Raw genomic sequence first — 20,338 nt, 5'->3', positions numbered from 1 at the left:
TGTCTCTGCTTACATCACTTGCTGTGAGTCCTCCCCATAGTCACATAATAAAAGAAACAAACGAAAAAATTTCTGACCAATAGAGGGTGCTCCTTGGCAAATGTAAAAGATTATATCTGAAAGCAGCCATACCTTTCATACATCTATTTGATCTATGTATTCATAGAGAGCATAGAGCCCATTCCCATCTTATTTTACATGAATTGCTTATCCCAGGAATACGTATCACTCAGAATACCATAAATCTCAAAAGATTTCTATCTCAACTCCAGATCAAAGCAGATTCAGTGCCGAGACCAGACCACATTTCTCAGGGTTTCATCAAGCTGGGGCTCAAAAATCTCCACATACAAAGAGAATCCAATCTAATGGGTAAGTGTCATACAGTGAAAAAGTTTGTTCTTACATCCAGTCAGAACTTCTCTCATTTCTACTGTCTCTTTGGACATTTTGCCCCCTGTTTCTTGCTCCTCTTGCCATGCTGCTGTAAAGGGTCAAACTGTCTTTTCAGCTACATCCCCAGTAGGTATCCAAAGCTGCTGTTAGGACCCCAAGCCTGCTTAAGATCTTATCTGAACATGCTTAAGATCTTATCTGAACATGCAGAGGCATTTACAAAGGTTTATCTATATGCTGAAACTTTGATTCTGTATCACAATGTGGATCTTTGAGAACCCAAACCTATCAAAATCATTAGTCTACCAACCTATCCAAGCTAGATGTTTCTCTGCTTTCCTAATACAAAAACAGAGCTGAGTGCCTGAAAACTTACGCATCTTTTGGCCCTTCCTGAGAGAGATCAAAGACCTGGCGTGGATTCAAATACCACATAAACATTTGGAGAACCTTGGTGCCCTGGGAAAAGAGAAAAATCAAAGGAAGGGAAATTATGAATAGCATAATGGTTATTAAAAATAATAGTGTTCAGATTTGGACTGCTTTTCTTCCCTTTATGCTTTATAATGCAAACATAAGCCAAGAAAAAATCAAAATAAAAAGGGTTGCAGCAAATGATAGCTCTATAAAATAGTGACTCAGAAATCCATGCAGTGTGCACATGTGTGCATGTAAATTGAATTGAACTATACAGATCATTAATGATATAAGAGTAGGGACTTAGGGTCAGACCAAAGGTTTTTCTCCCACAGAAACCTGTTCTCTCATCACCTGCAACAAGAAAGCTCTGTTAACCCACACATCCTCAAACTGTTATCCGTGACAGCAAGAAGCTCAAGAATTTTGTGGGCAAAATTTGTGGGCCACAGTGAAGAGTGTCTTCCCCAACATCCACATAATGATGCTGCTTTGACCTCCAAAACCATCACCACAAACACTACTATGAGCCTTTGCTGCCCTGAGAAGCAGCATCCAAGGACTCCATGGGCTGCAGCTGCACCACTGCTCCCTCACTCAGTGCAGATTGGTCAACACTTTACCAAAAGGTCATCATACGGTAATGTAAAATTACATCATATTTAGGGTAAAATAAGTCTAGAACTTCACTAGTAATCTAAATTTCCCATGGAAAAATGAGGTCTTCTGAAAATCTCCAAACTACAAAAATCCAATCCTATCAAAAATCTGAAGATATGAAGGCCGATGCTCAAATATTTAAATATCATTTTCTTCCACTTAAGTGGAATTAGAGATATAAAGGACATTCAACTGCAAGCATCTCTTCTAGGAGACTCTAATACAGTCACATAGAGCTCCTCTTACTAATGACTGACCACAAACTATTCTTATTTGCAGAAAAACAGTTATTAAGCTTAACCTTTGTTACCTGGATCCATATTATGACCTTACCTGGTTCCCTCCACTTTTTGGATTTACAAAAACCAACAGTGGTTTCATGAGTGGAGAGGAAATAGGCTTTATCACGAATGGCCGACCTTTGTTATCCTGGGAAACCAGAGCAAGAAACAACTTTAGTAAAAGTTAGGAAAAGGGTAGATTTCACTGGCATATCACATGTAGAAGAACCAACATAGCTCTGACAAAACTACCTTGGATATTGAAAACAGTACAGCCATGATAACGTGATGCTCAGCTGAGACTAAATTTATGCAGCAGAGAAAATTCCGTAAGCAAATAAGAAGGAAAAAACTGTTCCAGGTCAGCCCAAAACTTGTTTTTTTTTACTTTATATTCTTTCCCAAAAAGAAATGATTCATACATTCCTAATAACGTGTCAGATATAGTACTATACTTCTAATATGAATTATATTTTTTTCCAGTAGAAAATGGAATGAGATAAACTACTTACTTCCTGACTCCCGTTTAACAGACAAATTGAACCAGTGTTTAGTTGCAGATTATCTGCTCCTATATTCTTGGCCTTGATGGCCCTCCTTCTTTGAACAGGTTTTACTTGTATTATGTGATTCAAATATTGCTCATTACAGAATCACAGAACTGTAGGAGCTAGAAGGGACCTCTAGAAATCATTGAGTCCAACCCCGCTGCCAAAGCAGACTCCCTGGACCAGGTTGCAGAAGTAGGCATCCAGGGGGATCTTGAAAGTCTCCACAGAAGGAGACTACACGACCTCCCTGGGCAGCCTGTTCCAGTGCTCTGCCACTCTCACTGTGAAGAAGTTCTTACATACATTTGTGCAGAACTTCCTATGCTTCAGTTTGTGGCCATTTCCCCTTGTTCTATCACTATGCATCACTGAAGAGTCTGGCCTCATCCCTTTGCCCCCTGCACCTTAGATATTTTCATTATGTCAATCATCAATATATCTGCCTCCCAGCTTCTCTGTATCCATAGTACATTAAAGAGCCCCGTAATGAGGACACTCTCCTGGGCTGAGGCAGACACAGATTGAAGTTCTGTAGGACTGCAGTTGCCCAATGCCCAAGTGAGGATTTTACCCACAGATCTCTGTCTGGGCAGAGGTAAGTCTCCATCCACCTCTCCCCTTACGGCTTTCATTCAGTATACCACTTATACAGTAGGTAAGATCTGAAAACAAAGTCTTCTATAATCTACTAGTAAACCTAACCATAGGACCAAACATCCCCAACAGGAGATCTCCCAAGGCAGACACTCAAAGCAGACATTGAAGCCAGCTCCATATTCAGACTCTTGCAGTCAACACACTCAGAACCCACTTTCACGCTTCTGCTCTGCCTAGTTGAAACCAAGTGTTTGAGCTGAGTCTTTTACACCCCACGGGAATATTGTTTCATTGGGCTGGTATGCTGCTTCTTGAAAAAAAATCAACTCAGCAAATGACACTTCTCATGCAAGTTTTTATCAAAACTAATATTTTCTCACAACAAATTCAATAACATGGAGTTTTCCAGCAAAAAATATGTATATATCAAAAACACAGTAAATGGAACTTTAAAATCTGCATTTATACATTCAAACAAAAGGAAACTCATTTTCAAAGCTCTTAAATACCTACATCATTGCCTCTTTTGCTGGCTTTCTTTTAAAAGATGTCCTCTTCTTTCGCCGTGTTGAAGTCTTTAATGAGTTCTACATTAAAAAAAATAAAGAAAAAAGAATACATGAAAAGCAAAACAAAATTTAGAAGACAGGCACAGACAGAGCCTCTTTATAAAGCTCTTCCATGCATGTCCACTTGGAGAATGATAGGAGTATCTGGCACATGCTCAAGATTTAAATCACATGCGCTGCATGCTTTACACTTCCACACCACCGTTTATGGAGAAAGCCACACACGGAGACCAGACTGGTGCTTTGGAACTGGAAACTTTCCCACGCTGTGAGGGGGGAAAAAGATCAGATGCTCCCATAGACTCACATAACACCACATGTTGTACCTGCCAACCCTCCCAATAGGGGTAGGAGACGCCCGTTTCCCCTTCGGGGCTCCAGTCTCCTGCCCAATCAGGCTCGTCTCCTGGTATGGAGACCCCCTGCATAAAGATGTAATAAAAAACATGATAAATGAGATATTTTTCATGTTTTTTTAGGAAAGAAAACAACAAGTTTTAGCTCTGGCAACCATTATGACTCAATATAACATAGGCCACCATGGCATATGATGCTGGCACTGCAGAGTGAGTTCCAGCCCTATCAAGAAACGTGTGTAATCATCAGATGAAGAACAATGTGAACTGTTAATAATTAAGGAATCAAGCTTTTTCCCAGTTGTTTGCTTTTTAAATAGTAACACTAAACTACAGAAGAAAACGCAAAACTTCTTGTATTTTTGCAGAACCTAAAAAATAAGCATGAAAACTATTCTCCAGGCAGGCAATAGCCTAGTTAGTAATACTGATCCATAAAGGTCTTCTGATGTGATAAAAACATACCAAAAAGGGGATATAATTTTTTCCCTTGGTATTTAGTACCTGAAGTCATATCCACAAGAAACACTTGGCCTGTGGTTGAGATTTTGTGTTACAGGAAATACACAGGAAATTAGAAGAAAGTAATTGATTTTTTTTTGGTTTCAAGAGGGGAGCAAGATCCACCCAGCTCATCCAAAAGGTCATTTCTGTCACGATGGTATTCAAAAGTGTGTCATTAATGAGAATAAGTTAATGATCAAAGATCGCCAAGTCTATAAGCAATGATATCTGTCCCTACTTAATCCTGCTCACTAACAAGTAATGCCATTACATTAAGGAGAATAGTTACTAGAGTCTCTTGATTACCTAGCAACCACATTCAGAATTCCAAAACTTTGGTCCAACACACCAGTTACAATATTTAGTTTTTCCTGACTTCTCAGAAATGTGGAAAACAGTAACAGCAATCTAACTCAAATAGCTGAAGAAACTATTATCTCCTTTTTAACCTGACCAAGAGAGGTCTGCTGTAGAGCACAGTAACGAACTTATATCACCTCCCAACATTCCTTGTGGACCATTATATATTTATGCCTTGTTGCTTACTGAAAATACTGAAGACAACGTGGCTCAGCAGAGCAATGCCAACACACTTGCCCTATTAGGGCACAATTTGAGAAAATATCTAAGGAGATGTTCTTATTCTTCCCTACTCTGATACATAAAAAGTGGTCTTGAAAGCATGATAAATCACAAAGACTACACTAACCACAGAAAGGAATGGATAGTGTCACCTTCATAGACTATCACTGCCCTACTTTAGGAGTCAGACTGAGAGTAGACAAAAGCCTTTATATCAGTATAAAGGCACAGCGCATTGCCCTCAAAGCTCCAGCAATCAACTGCAAGCAGTGGGGTTCTTGGCCTGTTTTCTCAGCTGGTTTCACAGGTGTGGGGAAAACAAAATAGATTGAGATCCAGTCTATCTGCAGGCTTGCCAACTATCTGACGAAAGGTCACGGACATACTGAGACTTTTCCTTGGGCTCTAGCCTCCCTCAGTGTAAAATTTAAGATACTTATCCTATGGGTAACATGCAGTGAAGTCTTCTGGCAAATCACAGCCAGTAACTCAAGTTCAATATTATATTAGGATAGTATTTAACTGTGTCACCTGAAGAAGGACTGTACTTATTATTCTACTTTCTCAGTGGATGGACCTAAGCCAGTGAAATTCTTTTGGAAAAAGAAAATACTGCCTAATTTAAAGAAAAACAATAAATTAAAGACCATTTAAGTGAGCTGTTATTAAATCCCATTATAGCATGGCTCCTTTCTTGCCTATGAATGGGGTGGGAAGAGGCATGTAAGCGTATTAGTGAAAGAGTTTCAGTCTCTCTGAAAAGACTCCACCATAACTTTTTTTCTCTTAATTTCTACCCTCAGAAAGGCAATATAATATGCTACGTCACAACTATGTTATTTTGCCTTTTTTTTTTAAAGCATACTTACATCTGTAGTGTTAAGACAACCTAAATCTTTGCTACAATGATGCACATCTACAGCAGATGAAAGGCAAAAAAGCTGATTAAACATACGCAAATTCTCCTTGCAAACATGCAGAAGAATAACAGACAGAAATAATCATCAGTCTTTGCACATGAAACTGAAGAAATGAATGTGTATTACCTTGTCCACAAAACAAGGTGATGAGTATTTTTACAAACAGATAATGTTATTCAGTGAAATACTTGATAGCAAAGCATACCTTTACTGTGCACCATATGTAAATCCTAACTTGCATCTAGAGAGGAAACCTCTCCTTTGTGGATGTCAGTTTGGCCATCTTCAAAGAGAGATGTTTGGTATTATTGCATCATCACTGTAGTTCTAAGCAAGTTTAGCTAAATGAACAAAAGAATTGGAGTCCTTTTATGCTGTTGGTTGGTGTAAGGGCCACAGACTATCCTAAACAGATCTAATGAAACTTTTCCACCTTTTCCTTTGCAACATTTCAGTCTTTATTTTCAAAGGCTTTTAACATGCTGGACATCAAATGATGTAAGCAATGAACAGCCTCTGAGAAGGTCAATCTTGACCATCTTCTGGTTGTTCACAAATCACATCTAGGCAAGACAGCTGCAGCAAGCAACTGATGAAAGGAAGAAATTAGCCCAGAAGTATAAAGATTACTAGCACTTTTTGAAGGCCCTTGAAGGAGGAGGAAAAGAAAAAAATACCATGTTTACTCACCTTGAAAAGAAAAATATAAAAAAATAATAAAATAAAATGGAATTTTACACTTACTGTCTTTGCCTTCCCAAACAGAAGATGAAAGATTGAATCATTAGGTACATCAGCTAGATGTACTCCTCCTCATCATTAACTTTTCTCCCACAACATAAGCATAGCAAGTCCATTCCTAGCACAAAACTACTTGGGCTACCAAATCTCACACAACATCAGTCAACAAGGGTGGCCTGTTTTCACAACAGTGAGGAGAATTAGGAGGTGGAATTGATTTGAACCACAGGAAATCAGAGATGGTGTCAAAGTGCTGCTACTGCAGTACAGAAATATTGGAAAACAGTAAACTAGTTACAGAAGTATGAATAAAATGAAATAGATACTGGGAATTTTCCATTTATGTAAATAGGTCATTACAGACAGGGCTACCACCTAACCCAAAGTTGATTAAACCATTTTGAATATTCATCATGTAGCAAAATCAATTGCTTGCAAAATGCAAAAGCTCCCCATTTAGAATGTAAAAGGCATGAACAAATTTTTCCTTAATTACTTAATCATGGTTTATTACCACAACATTTCTGGCATTCAGAGGGGGAGTGTGCTGTTTATTCAAGAACAATATTTGAAAGGTGGTGACCCTTGTTGCACATAAGCATGGAAAAGCATTTTTGTAGCAATAAAAAGAGAAATAAAAATTGAAAATTGGGGCAACGGTTTGCTACAAAAAGCCATCTTATTTGCCTAAAAGAAACAACCAATAAAAGGATGAAGGCACCACTAAAATCAACTTCATGAGTAGGAAATTCATTTCAGGAGTTGACCATGATTAACGTGAATAGTTAATTAGAGCTGAGAAAATAATTTATAACCAAGAGGCTTGTAGTCAAATTTACTCCAATTGTGAAATACGTGAAAGACGTATGCTGCTTACATATATAAATTTACTATCTGAATTCACAAAAATTTTAATATTGTATTTGTATTCTGTGGACTGAATGCAACAATAGTGTTCACCAAACAGGCATATAGGGTGAAGAGGGCCACAATACAGAGGAGAGCTGGCCAGAAACAGCAGGAGGAGAGAAAAATTCCTAAAGAAACATAAGAAAAACAAACAAGACTTCTGTCAAAAAAATCTGAAAATGCATCTAAAGTATTAATATTTCCCACAACAATAAATTCATTCTACAAAAGTAACACTGCACTAGGTGTTGTTCAGAAATTTTGTGGAAACTTGCCCGTTCTCTGCATTGCTTAGGAATATGATTTATCTAAAGCTTCAGTTATCCAAAATAATTTTTTTTTGCATTAATTCTAAGGGCTTGACATGTGATGAGAGGGAAAATTGGACTGACGTACTTCCTCTCCATTTACGACCGCAAAAAATTAACAGATATTTCATTTAAGCCTAACATTTAAAACATGCACTTAAAATCTTTTTTCCCATGAATAATAATTAATTTTTGATCTTTCTGAAAAAAATAAATAAATAAATAAACAAGCGAGTAAATCCTATAAGGAAGACACTCTGCTTTGGTTAACCATCAAATCAAGGAAAATTTTAAAAGTAAAAGAACAGAAGATTAAAGCAAGGCTTTTTCAATTAATCAATACTTCTGTTTGTATTAATATATTTATTTTTCTTAAATTAGAGTTCTTGTTTTTAATATTCTTTTCCTCATTTTGTTTAAAAATAATAGTAACTGTAGTGTATTGTAGGCTCACTAAAAGGGGTTTTGGTAAGCCAGAAATTATCAAACAAATTCGATAATCTTCCTGTTTTTGTAGGAAAATATACTAAAAGGCACACAAAAGGTGTTTTTGTTGGTTTTTGTTTGGTTTGTTTGTTTGTTTTTAATGGTGATTTAAAGCGATTTAAGAGAAATATGTTGGAGATGTAGTGGATGAAAAAAGATTCGGATTTTCTTATCAGACCTCTGAAGAGAGTAGCACCTCCAGCCACATAAAACAGGTTCTTAGATCAGTTATATTCTTTTTCCCATGCGCATGGGGTGAAGTGTAGTTAAATGGTAAAGGTATATCAGTTACAAGTGGTACCTGCCCTTTGCCTCATAGGCTATGGTTCTGTGTGTCCTTAAAGCAGCGGATTTTAGGTAAAGAAGATTAATTATCCTACCTACAGCTCTAAGACATCCATCTTTTTCCCACCCGCAAGTTACCTGAAGTTACCTGGTCAAAAAGGAGATTCTCATACCTCATCTAAAGGTAATCAGAATTTCCTACAACTCGTTATGCTGAAAATAATTTGTCCAAAATGCCTTCTGATCCAAATAATTTTTGTCATCTCCAAAGTACTGGTCTCAGCCTGTACAGGAGCTAGTTCAGCATTTTTATTCTTTTTGTATTCATGTAGATGTTCCAGGTGGAAAGCTCAAGGACCCTACAGGTACCCAGTCTTTAGTTTGGGACTACAACAGCTACAGCATTCTTCGTAATGGTTCCTAGCCCAAGGATATCTGCTCATGGATCCACATCAAGACCTCAAACCCTTGGAGTCACCATTTCTTGGCTAAATGACCAAAGCAAAAGTTCCAGGCACTCTACCATGAAACCCAGCAACTGAAAGTCTTACGACTAATAGGCCATACAATCTCTTTAATGGGGCAGAAAAGGAGCCAGTCTCATTTTTGTGCCAAATACCACAGGTGCTGAAAATTAGCCAAGGAGATTAAATCTCTGCTGAGGACTCAAAATTCAACAAGAAAGGAAAGAGATTTCTCTTGAGAAGGCTAGAGTAAACTAACAGTGGAAAAGGAGTGTGGGAAAAATACAGAAATGCCAAAGAGACCTTTTTTTTCTCAGAGGAGAGGTAGCTAGAGACCTTGCATACCCTAAATCTAAAGGAGAAACTGTGATCTCTTTGGTCAGGTTGTTTTTCGGTTGTTTTGTTTCAATTACTAAAATTCTGATTAATTTATTTATTTCCCTCCTGTCTTCAGAATCAAGCCTGTTAGAAATAATGCTCATGCACAAAGATGGCAGCCATATCCCTAGACTGGAGCTAAAGACCAAACAGTGTCCAAACTGCAGACCTTTTTCTAGTTCCACACAGGGACATTTTGTCTTAATGCCTTCCCCATGTTGTGAAATTCTCTGCTTCCTGCCAGCCAGGACACAGAGCCAGAAAGCCCTGAGTCACTTCTCATGCTAACATACAAACTGCACAACATTGTTCAATAACACCAGCATTCCTGTTTTTTCATCCATTTCCTTGCTTCTGAAGTAAAACTTATACCAGCATTTCTGGTTCCTTGATGTGTTCAATGTGTGTTTGTGTCTTTCAGTTCAACCTGGAGTGAAAAGAGACTTCCAAAAACAACAACAAAAAAACAAAACAAAACAAAAAAACCAAAACCAAAACCAAAACAAAAAAACAAAACAAAACAAAAAAACAACAACAAAAAAATTACTTTGTGCATGATAAGAATCCCCTTATAATTTTTTGGCCAGCTCTCTTTAGGATACCTTCTCTCCCTGTTGTGATGATTAGTGAATTAACCTCATTAAAACATATCACATCTGTAAGAAAGCTTTGAGGTCTCACCCTTTTACCTGCGACTAAATGGGCACGTGGTTTTACTGTTGGCATTCAGCAAGAACTGATGTGAACAAGACATGATTATTTAACTGTCCTTTGGTGAAAAATTCAGAGGGATGCCAGCCCAACTACAGTGAATTCTTACTGCAGTTCAAGTGAATGTTTGTTACTAGATTTTCCCTGTATTTGCTCAGCTCTATTTAATGAAGCATGCTTTATTGCCTCCAGCACAGGGGATTTCTTGCAGTACGCTAGCTGAAGTCACAGAAGAACACACCTGAGCTGCATTGCTCAGAACAAAAGTCATGTTTGCTGCTTATCAACCCAAACAAGGAAACCTACTGAAGGGCTGGATGGAGGATACAAGTTCATAATCACCATGAATGTATGCTGGGTTTCAGGGAGAGAGACAGGGTTGAACGAGCATGCCTTAGTGGAGGTGTACTGAGTGCAGAAGCCAGGCTGGCCCTGTGAAGCCATACAGCTTCAGAAACAGACATCAGCATGCAGTTACCTGAGGTTTCTTCACCTTAATGATCCAGGTGGGAGGCACAATGACAGCTGCATGAGCCCCAAGAGAACACGGCTCCTCAATGTGATGTAGCATGAAGCAGGTGACTTTGTTATGAAACTGGAGGAGAGGAAAAGAGTAAAGCCAATAAGGAGGTCAAGGAAGACATAGGAGAAGCAAGGAGAGGAAAAAAGAATGAGACTGCAAAACTAGAGCAATGTTCCCAATTCTCTCATCCTCAAAACCTGGGAGCACTAGGAAGGTATAACTAAAAACCACCTTCCTTAGCCATGCTTTATACCAAGGGGAAAAGATCAAAGAAAAAAAAAGGAAAAAAATAACACTTCTACTTATATAAGAGCAGATTAAAGACCATAACCCAGCCTGACACACTAAATGCATTAAAAGCCCTTTGGCTCTTTGAGCTGGCAGCAGTGTTGTGTTGATGGAAGGTAGCCAATGACTACATGGGGCAGCGAGACCCTTCTTCTAGGAGGATTAACGTATCATCCAGATGAAATTATGGCATCTGAGCAAAAGAAAAATGAAAGAGCAAAACTGGCAGTGATTCACTGAGAGAAGAAACTGCGAGAGCCAGCACAAATGAAATCACATGCCTTGAGGCTATGCAGTGAAGGTGTTAACTACTGCTTTCCATGAATATTATCCACTTACCGCCAGCTTGCACCAGGAACAACTGATGGCCACAATCTCTTTACTATGGAAGGAGAATTTCTGCTGAAAGCCCTACAATAAGCGGAAGAAAACGAGTTAAATTCACCCTGACTACAAGAAAATTTATGCCTTTAATTCTTGTCAGGTAACTGTGCTAGGCTAAACCAGTTCGGTATAGTCACATACATCGGTTCAGCCTCAAAGCTCTTGGATTCTGAATATATTTTGGGAAGATAAAATAGTGACAGGAATGATAGAGAAGGCTCTTCAACTGCAGCATGTTCTCACACACACTTTAAAGATATTTCCCTGAATTTTTGTGCTTTTTATTAAATTTTGTAGTTAAAGAAGGAAAAGGGGATGAAGAAAGAGAAGAAATGGCTATTTCAATGGCTTTCTTCAGTTGTGACAATCAGATTTTGTGCTGAAGTGAACATTTTTTCACTGCAGTCTTTTTTGCTTTAAATATAAATAAGAATTGGGTTTATTAACATTATTTATTTATTTTTAGCATAGAGTAGAATCAACTATAATGTCTAGCTGGAAATCTTCCATTTGGGAAATTAAGTTTATTGTTTTATTAAGCTGACTCAGATCAAAATCTTTTTAGTACATTCCAAAAAAAAAAAACCCAACAAAGTTCAAGATTGTCTGATTCAAATCAAATACAAAAAGATATACTTCTATAGTTTTAAGGAGAAAAACAAACAAATAAAAAACACCACCAGCAGCAAATATGTGACTTTATTTTCCCACAGTTTAATTTTGTAGAATGACATTTCAACAGATAGATCTCTTTCTTCCATAGGCTAAGGCTGGAAAAGACCTCTGGGTCATATATATTCCTCTTGCACATAACACAGGTAACAAATAGCAACTAGAGCTATGGGCTAAAAACTTGCATTCACTTGAATCATATTTCAATCAGAAAAATACTTGATTTGGGTTAATGTCTGCAGAGACTGAAAGTCCAGCACTTCACCTTCATTTACTCCGACTGAGGCCTCTTAAAGATTCTCAGAAATCCTACACTTTTTCCCAGAGTATTGAAAAAGAATAAATCAGCCTCTCATTGGCATGAAATGTTTTTTGTTCTGGTTTCTAAGAAGCATGGGAGAAATTTTTATCTCCCCAAACCTCCACTAATGAAACATCAAATTCAGTACATTAATTCCACAGCCCGTTAGTGGTGTATTTTAAACATGTGGACTGAGCAGCTTGTCTGGTTCTGGATGGATCATTTCTTATTTATTCAGTAAGCTGGTTGGCTTTTAGGGAGTTGTTAGAGAAAATACACAGCAGTAAAAACATATTAATAATAAGAACCAATCATTCCTCATTGCTTTACAGTTGTGAGCTAATTCTTCCTAAGGATATGTGTTTGGGATAAGACAGTGATTTTTGAAAGCTAACATTCAAAGGGAATGATGAAATACAATGATGGGTTGCAGGTCACAGGGAAATTTTATGTAGACTATTGGGTTGAAACACCGGGGAACCCCATAATTCACCAGAAATTCTCTCTTCTTCCTTTCATCAGTCAGGAAAAAATATGAGAGTTCAGTTATCCTACCTTGTCCATGGGTTATGTGAGGAAACTTTCTGTATAAATTCAGAAATGTGGGGATGGAAAAGTAATTTCACTTTTCTGAGGATATCAGGCAAACAGTATCTGATTAGCCCTGATTCACTGGCATTAGGTTGCTGTGCAACACATGAAATTCCATGCTGTGAATTGCTCCTGTGGAAGTACGCAGTCATGCATAACAGAGAAAACACGTTTGGAGGAAAAGGGCACCTGAATCTCCAACTTGCACTGATGATTGCAATCTGCCTAAATAATTGGGATCAAATCCCCCATTAATAAAGGCATTCACACACACAGCACAGAGGGATCACTAGCTCTGGCATGTTTTGGTTATACCCTTAGACCTATTTACCATTAAAGAGCATTTTCACATCAGTTTAAGGGGAGCAGTCATTCATCATGGAAAAAAAAAAAATACAAGGTGTTTATTCTATTTCTAAGGCTCTCAGACACTTTCCAGTGTAACATTACTGCATGAGGGACGGGTACTACTACAACTCCAATACACACAGTAACAGAAGCACTTAGATGGTGACTTATATGCAATGAAAACAAAGCCCTGCATCTACCCACAGGCCTTTAAAAGCACTACTGAAAAAAAGAGACCAATGCTGCAGCTGCACACTGTCTGTTTGGTGGACACATTGCTTTGGACGTCATGGAAAGTAAAAACAAATTAAAGGCCTTTTTAGTATGATGGTACAGATGCATTCAGTCTCAGAAAATCCCTAAATTACTAGGAGCTAGTAATTATTAGTTTAGGAACAAAGGGTTAATCTGCATTCATCCTTAAGCTTCTATTATCGCACTCATTCATGGGCTGCATATTGGACCACATGGTCTGATTGTTCTCATGATAAATTATGCAAATAAAAAAATATTAAAAAAAAAAAACGAATTTCAGGTAACAAAGATAATAACAGCTGAAAGCTTGCAAACTAGATTTTCTTCAGATTGCAAGTGAAACAAATGAGCAGAAGTACAAGAGAAATATTAAGCATAATGAATGGCTTAGAGAATGTGGCTTCGGAGAAATTATTTGCCACCTCTTCCAACGTGAGAGCTATGGAGCATTAGAAGATAACAGATGAATAAGAAGGTGGTTCTTCACATAGTATGTAGTTCAGAAATACTTTTCTAGAGAATTATCCAGAGTAACAAAGAAGGTGTACCATAAGAATGCTGCCTGTGAAGTGCCTCCTCGCACTGTTTGCACGCCACTTGTTAAAAAAGAGCATCATGTTTGTATGCCATGCCTTGCAGCACTTAATGATTTACATCAGCATCCAACTAAAATGTGATTTCTTCTAACTAAAGTGCCAAGCCATGGAGACAAAACACAGTCTTATTAGTTGCTGTTAAGAGAGGATAGGTTACAGTGCTAGAGTGAGGAAATTAAATTCAGTGTTAATTTATTTCATGGAATCATAGAATGCCCTGTGTTGAAAAGGACCATAATGATCACCTAGTTTCAACCCCCCCTGCCATGGGCAGGGTTGCCAACCACTAGATCAAATTTCAGGTTTTCATAATACTTCAGAAGACCAATCTTCAGGTTACACTCCTTTTTAAAGCTTTTAAGAAACAAGCTTTTATTTTGCCACACAGATAGTGAATATGAAGCAGTCTTACAAAGTGCAGAGTCTACTGAGACAGAAAGAAAGCAACAGCCTTTCTTTTTCTAGTAGTCAGAAAAAAACAAAAAATAATCATAATGTTGGTGCAGAAGATATCACTACAAGAGCACAACATTGGCACTGGGTTGGCTTAACCAAGGAAAAAAAGATCAAGGAGCCACTGCCTTCCTCCTTGCCCTTTTAATTGGCCAGTGCAGTGCAACAGCCCAGGACATGTGACAGGCTCATTCTTGCATGGATGCAACTGCCTTTTCTATTCCCATGTGAGAGTGAGAGGTGCTACCACTCAGTTTCGTCACTTTCTACTCAAGAGAGGTTAAGCGTTTAGCACAGAAACAATCTCATCACTGGACGGAGTTATTGACTACCCTGAATGCCTATGTGCCTGGTGTTTTACTTGTGATGCACAGGCAATCTTACCTTTCCACACTGCTTACATTTCCCCTCCTGCCTCCGTCTGTGTACCCAGTGATGTCGGACAAAGTTCTGCAAGAGAAGAACAAAGATAATGTTACAGGAAGAGATGGCAGGTTGCACTTCAAGGTACCATACATGTGAAATTGGTTTACGGACATTAAAGGAAAGTACCCTTTTGCCAAAGCAATTATTTATGGAGCAAAAGATAGTAGTTCCCCCTAGAATACTCCAGACACAACTGAAACCAGAGGATGAATAAGGAGAAGATGATATTCTTTATCCATGTCACCACGTGGCCCAAACTACCGTCAAAAGGAAAAAAAAAACAAAACATTACATGACGTAGAGATAACCATCATATAAATAAAGAGCACAGAAGGACCTGAGGACCAATGTTTTCAGACACCAACACAGGGCCCTGTTATATTCTGCTCAGAAATACAGCTATATAAAGCAAAAACATCACAAGTCAATGCAGGAGAAGAGAAAGAGAAAAGGAAGTCATTTGGCCACTGAAGTAATTTGGACTCTTTCAGTTTGGACTTCTTCCACTCTGGATGGCATCAAGATCTGGGCAAGAGAATAGAGGGTGTACAGGACTGCTGTACTCCTGTGCAGGCAAGGGAGTTAGAAGGAGCCTCATTTGCACCTTGCTTTAACACCAGCCTGCACAGCAGAGCCCATGTTACTGGAAACTACCTCTGCTAGGAGAAGCTATGAAATGATGCTAACAAAGAAATAGGAAGCTTAAGGGGTAGTGCTTAAGGAAGAAATAGGAGGCTTAAGGGGAGCTCTGCTTAAGGGGTAGTGAAGCTGTATAGTGAGTGGCCCATAAACAAATGGAGTTTCTATTCCTCTCCCATTACTACCAAAAGTGAAAAAGAAAAATAAGCAAAAGCAGTCATCAAGTGTTCTTCCATATTGTGATTACTTACATAAAAAGAGGTTCCATCATACTAGACTGGCAACCAAAATAAATATCAGAATTAGGAATCTTCTTCTTTAATTAAAAAATAAGTATCTAATGCATAAAAAAGTTTCAACCACCACCTGCGTGGTTTCTTTTGTTTGTTTGTTTGTTTGTTTGTTTGTTTTGGTTGGTTATTTTGGTTTGTTTTTGGGGGGGCTGATTGATTTGTGGATTTTTTTGAGTGGGGTTCAGGAAGGGTGGTCAGTTTGAGTTTTATTTTGTTTTGTCCTATGGCAGCAATAGCTGCTAACTTTGTGAGTAACACAGATACATATAGCACCTTCAAGAGAGCTGGATTTGTATGGTAGCTGAATGATGAAATACACAAGTTTTTGAATGTTTATTTTACTAACAAAACATCTTCTAATACTAAGGATGTTTCAAAATAAATGAAGGGAAAGTATAGCAAAAGCTCAGGGAATCAGACAGAAGCCAAAATACTACTTCAAATGTTAGAAAGAAACAAAAGAAATGCTATCAAAAAATGGAAAGAAGAAGAAAAAAAAAAAAGAAAAAAGCAACAGAATGGCTGAGTGAATGGGAAAAGATACAGCGGGAAGACAAAATGATTCCTGATAGTGTAAGCAATATAGTGCTTCAGCTAGATTTCATTTTACATTTATTCTGAAGAGGAGAAGATGTCCCACTGGGAACCAGTACTGAAAACTCTTCTGAATCTAAAAGCACAGGGGCAGTTCCACACCAGGTGAACCATTACACAAATCAAATGGAATGCAACCATCATTTGTCCGTTACTTACTTCTCTTGGAGATCTGGAGCTCCCTTCTCGGAAAGTTGGTTTGCAGCGAAAATTAATCTGGCATTAAAATAAAGCTGTTAGAACTGAAAAAGAGCTGAGAGTTTATTCCAACATGTTGATATAGGGCAAGCTTCCAAGGCATATATTGCCTATTAGAATATTTATTTCACTAGTTCAAGAAACTTACCTGGATGACAGAAAATCTCTTCAGATGCCATAATGACGCTCTTTCCTAGATCTCTACACAACCCTCATCATCATTAAAGCTACTGCTGCATGCTCAGTTAAACTATTTAAACCATCTCCCTCATGCCAAGGAGGAAACTGCTTCATCTGTTTTTTTCTTAAGAACACACTTTGTAACCAAAGTAGACTTAAGCTGAGTTGTCAAAAGTTAATAGGAGCTGGAAATCTAATTCTAAGATCTTTTGCACAACTCAGCTTTATGCCTTTATAAACAAAATCTGTGGAAAAATTTTCTACGTTCTCAGGAAAAAACATAAATTATCATAAATTTCTACCTTTTCCTTACATCAGGCTGCTTGGGGAGCATAAGACTGCCTCATGCAGTGGAATTCCCTCCTTCAGATGGGAGAGGAAAGGCAGAAAGAGGACAACAGGAGCTTCCATGAAGACAACATCTTTTTGAAAGTTGAAGAGAAAAAGCAATAAAAATCACATGAGAGTCTGATGAGAAAACCCAAAATATTTTACTAGGGCCTGTAGTGACAGGACAAGGGGTAACGGTCTTTAAAACAGAAGAGGGCAGATTTAGATTAGACTTTAGGCAGAAATTATTTACTATGTGTCATGAGACACTGAAGAATGTAGCCCAAAGAAGCTGACAATTCCCCATCCATGGAAGTGTTCAAGATCAAGTCAGACAGAGCTTTGGGCAGCTTTATCTAATGAAAGATGTCAGGGATTGGAACTAGACGAACTGTAAGATCCCTTCCAACCCAAACCATTCTATAATTCTATGATCTTTTGAGTAAAATCAATAGAAATACGAGCAAGAGAATATATAAAGAGAGAAAATGGTATATTAAAGGAGGGAGAGTCAGAGGAAAAAGTTAAAGGATAAATGGAATGCACTAAATGAAATGGATTCAAGTTTAATTGACTAGCCTTCAAAGAGTAAAATCCTTAAGGATACTGTATTGTAATGCTTTTGTTATGAAAATAGAAGGATCAGGTTTCCCCAATTTTGAATACAATTCTTTACTTCCTATAGAAATGAGGGTTTTTACCTCATTTAATCATAGCCTTCAAAATAATAGTCCAAGTGAGGAAAAGAAAAAAGTGAATGAAATATTTATTACTTAAAAAGAAATCAAAATCATAGCATTATCTTCTTCCACTGCTCTTCATGTGGAATTGCAATTCATCATTCCACTTCTAAGACCTGGGAAGTTGGAAAGATTTCCAGCTTATATTTAGTTTACTTACAGCTTATACCTATGTGGAGAGGGCCAAACAGAAGACCTATGAACCAGTTGTAAGCATCACGAGGCTTAAGATGCACATGGACTCTATAATAATCCTCTGCCAAGAGGTGAATTTCATGCTCTCTAGAATGGCATAAACAAGTTCAACAGCATGGGTTGTATCTGAGTGCTACCACTGGCAATGCCACCAGCTTACTGGGCTATGGAGAGCCAGCAATGCTGCTGATGAAGGAACTCATGAAAAATTCACTGGTAACAGTTTGAGCTGAAAGCATGTGCTAATGCTAATTTCACTGTGGGTAAAAGCATCGGGGGTGGAAATGGTACTTCTCCAACTTGGTATTATGGCAATCACTGTGACATTTGTCAACACAAGCCCAAATACTGGGAAACGAAAAACTCTTTCCAAAGGGTTGCTGTTATAAATTTGTTTTGCATCAATTTCCTTTATGGAGAACAACATTGCAAAACATATAGGAGTGAAAATGAAGCTCTAATGAAATCAGTGGGGATATTCCCACTCATTTCTTTACACATATCCCACCAAGAATGAAAAAGCAGAGGTGGAGAATCCCTTTAACACATTACCAGTTAGTTAGGTGCAATGAGTAAGAATCACTGATGGGATAACTGAACTCTGTGATCAGTATTCTGTAGGCACTTGGAGGCAAAGAGGTCTCCTTGAAGTGACAAACAGGAAAGGTGCTGATAGAAATAATGGCACCATAAAGGAAAAGTTCGATGCTTTCTATTTCAAAAAAGTAACTTTGTTTCTAAGGTTTTGAGGAGAAAATAAAATTGTCTAGTAAATACAGTGGAAAATATTCAGAGTAGCATTTTATGCTGCATTGCTCATAATATATATAGCTGTCATAATATGAATTATTCTGGGCTTAGCTGAGGAATTTTGAAAGGCCAATTTTGTGCATGACAGGGTACTGCATTTTCAAGCCTCAATTTCCACTCCAGAAGTAGAGGGAAATTATTTTTTAATCATTAAAATTGTGAAAGCATTCATGGTGTTTTGTTGTTTGTTTGTTTCTCTAATGGTTTACAGAGTTTCAAGAAATCTATTTTAACAGAGAAGCTGAAAAATTAAGGCAACATTTTAACAAATACATTGTCAAAACAGCTACAAAAACCTAATTTGGCATATGGTATTTTTCAGACTGAAAGCTCAGCTTGAGAATAGATCAATGTCGTGCCCATCAGTCTCCAGAAGATGGCAATATCTTACCTTCTCTAACTGCTCCATGCATGCATTATGGACCACAATCTTGCAGGCAGCACACTTCCTCCGCAGAGCAGATTTCTGCAAGGAGAAAGGGAGAAGTGTGTGGATAGAGGTACACTATTCTTCACAGGAGGAATGTTAGCTGTGAAACAGGAGATATTTCTCTCTTTATTGAAGGTATAATTTTCCTCTCGGTGTTCTCAGCTGTTTTGTGTATTGAAAAAAAAGGGTCTGAAGCTAAACTAAACACTGGACTTTGTGAAAGACAGAAGTCTGCGGTACTCCAGCTTGTGAGCTAGCAGTAAGAGTGTCCAGTAACAAATACGGAGGATACAGTACAGATCATTGCTCTAAAAGGAAGAAGTCTACAAAGATGGTGAGCAGACACAGTAAAGAAAAAAACCATGCATGCAAATCAGAGGACTCAGTCCAATCAGGAAGAGTATATCATTTCATGACCATTGTACACTATTGATTTTGATGGGCCCAATCATTCTTGCAGAAAAAAAAAGTGAGTCACCTAGCAGAGAATGATAACTTTCTCACTGAATGTTGTGAAATGTTACAGCAGGGATAAAATTCTCAACCTAATTATGCTGGTTAGTTTTATTAATTTCACTAGGGCTTTTAAAATAATTTCCACTGAATCTCCTGGGCCAAAGCATATCAAAGGCAAGAGAACGCATGCAGGAGAGAGAGTGTACACTAACTTTTTGTTGTTTTTCCTTTTTTTTCTTTCCTTTTTTTGTTCCTTCTGGTGTATACTAAATTTAATAAACTAGATGAAATTAATTTTAATAGAAGTTTAACTTACAGAGCTGCACATGAGGGACACAAACATTATGAGCACACAAGTCGAGGCTGAGTTAAGATTTTTGCATTAATTTTACTCAAGTTCATTTAAATTTCTAATAAATGATTTCATTAGAATTCTCAATATGTTGAAAATGAACTCAAGAAGAAGAAGCAGGGAAGAAGAACACCATTAAGGCTTATATATATATATATATATATATATA

At 37.8% G+C, this 20,338-nt stretch overlaps 1 protein-coding gene across 3 annotated transcripts; it reads right to left on the bottom strand.

Moving 5' to 3' along the window:
• Positions 1-771: 771 nt before the first annotated feature.
• On the bottom strand, positions 772-19,391 carry LOC104911999 (diacylglycerol kinase iota-like). 3 transcript variants are annotated; one of them, XM_010714655.2, is made up of 9 exons: positions 19,323-19,391; positions 16,638-16,694; positions 14,911-14,976; positions 11,266-11,337; positions 10,594-10,710; positions 3,798-3,893; positions 3,416-3,489; positions 1,807-1,902; positions 772-855 (listed from the first exon to the last, which is right to left on the bottom strand). In XM_010714655.2, the coding sequence occupies exons 1-8, from the start codon at positions 19,338-19,340 to the stop codon at positions 1,878-1,880; spliced, it is 525 nt and encodes a 174-aa protein (XP_010712957.1). In that variant the 5' UTR covers positions 19,341-19,391; the 3' UTR covers positions 772-855; positions 1,807-1,877. The 3 variants fall into 3 exon arrangements, with proteins under 3 accessions (XP_010712957.1, XP_010712973.1, XP_010712981.1); XM_010714671.2 differs by lacking the exon at positions 3,798-3,893; XM_010714679.2 differs by lacking the exon at positions 3,798-3,893 and having other exon boundaries at positions 10,609-10,710.
• Positions 19,392-20,338: the final 947 nt, after the last annotated feature.

This window comes from Meleagris gallopavo, chromosome 1 (genome assembly GCF_000146605.3).
Source record: "Meleagris gallopavo isolate NT-WF06-2002-E0010 breed Aviagen turkey brand Nicholas breeding stock chromosome 1, Turkey_5.1, whole genome shotgun sequence".
Lineage (NCBI taxonomy): Eukaryota > Metazoa > Chordata > Aves > Galliformes > Phasianidae > Meleagris > Meleagris gallopavo.
Note: the sequence above shows the minus strand (reverse complement) of the source record. Positions and strands in the feature narration are given on the sequence as shown.

What these genes read in the sequence shown, in the direction of transcription:
- LOC104911999 (XM_010714655.2), bottom strand. An exon ending in TTAAGGTGAAGAAACCTCAG is followed by an intron (nt 3,894 to 10,593) that starts GTAACTGCATGC and finishes ATCTTTATGCAG; the next exon opens with GGGGTCTCCATACCAGGAGA. An exon ending in CCAGCAAAAGAGGCAATGAT is followed by an intron (nt 1,903 to 3,415) that starts GTAGGTATTTAA and finishes CTGGTTTCCCAG; the next exon opens with GATAACAAAGGTCGGCCATT.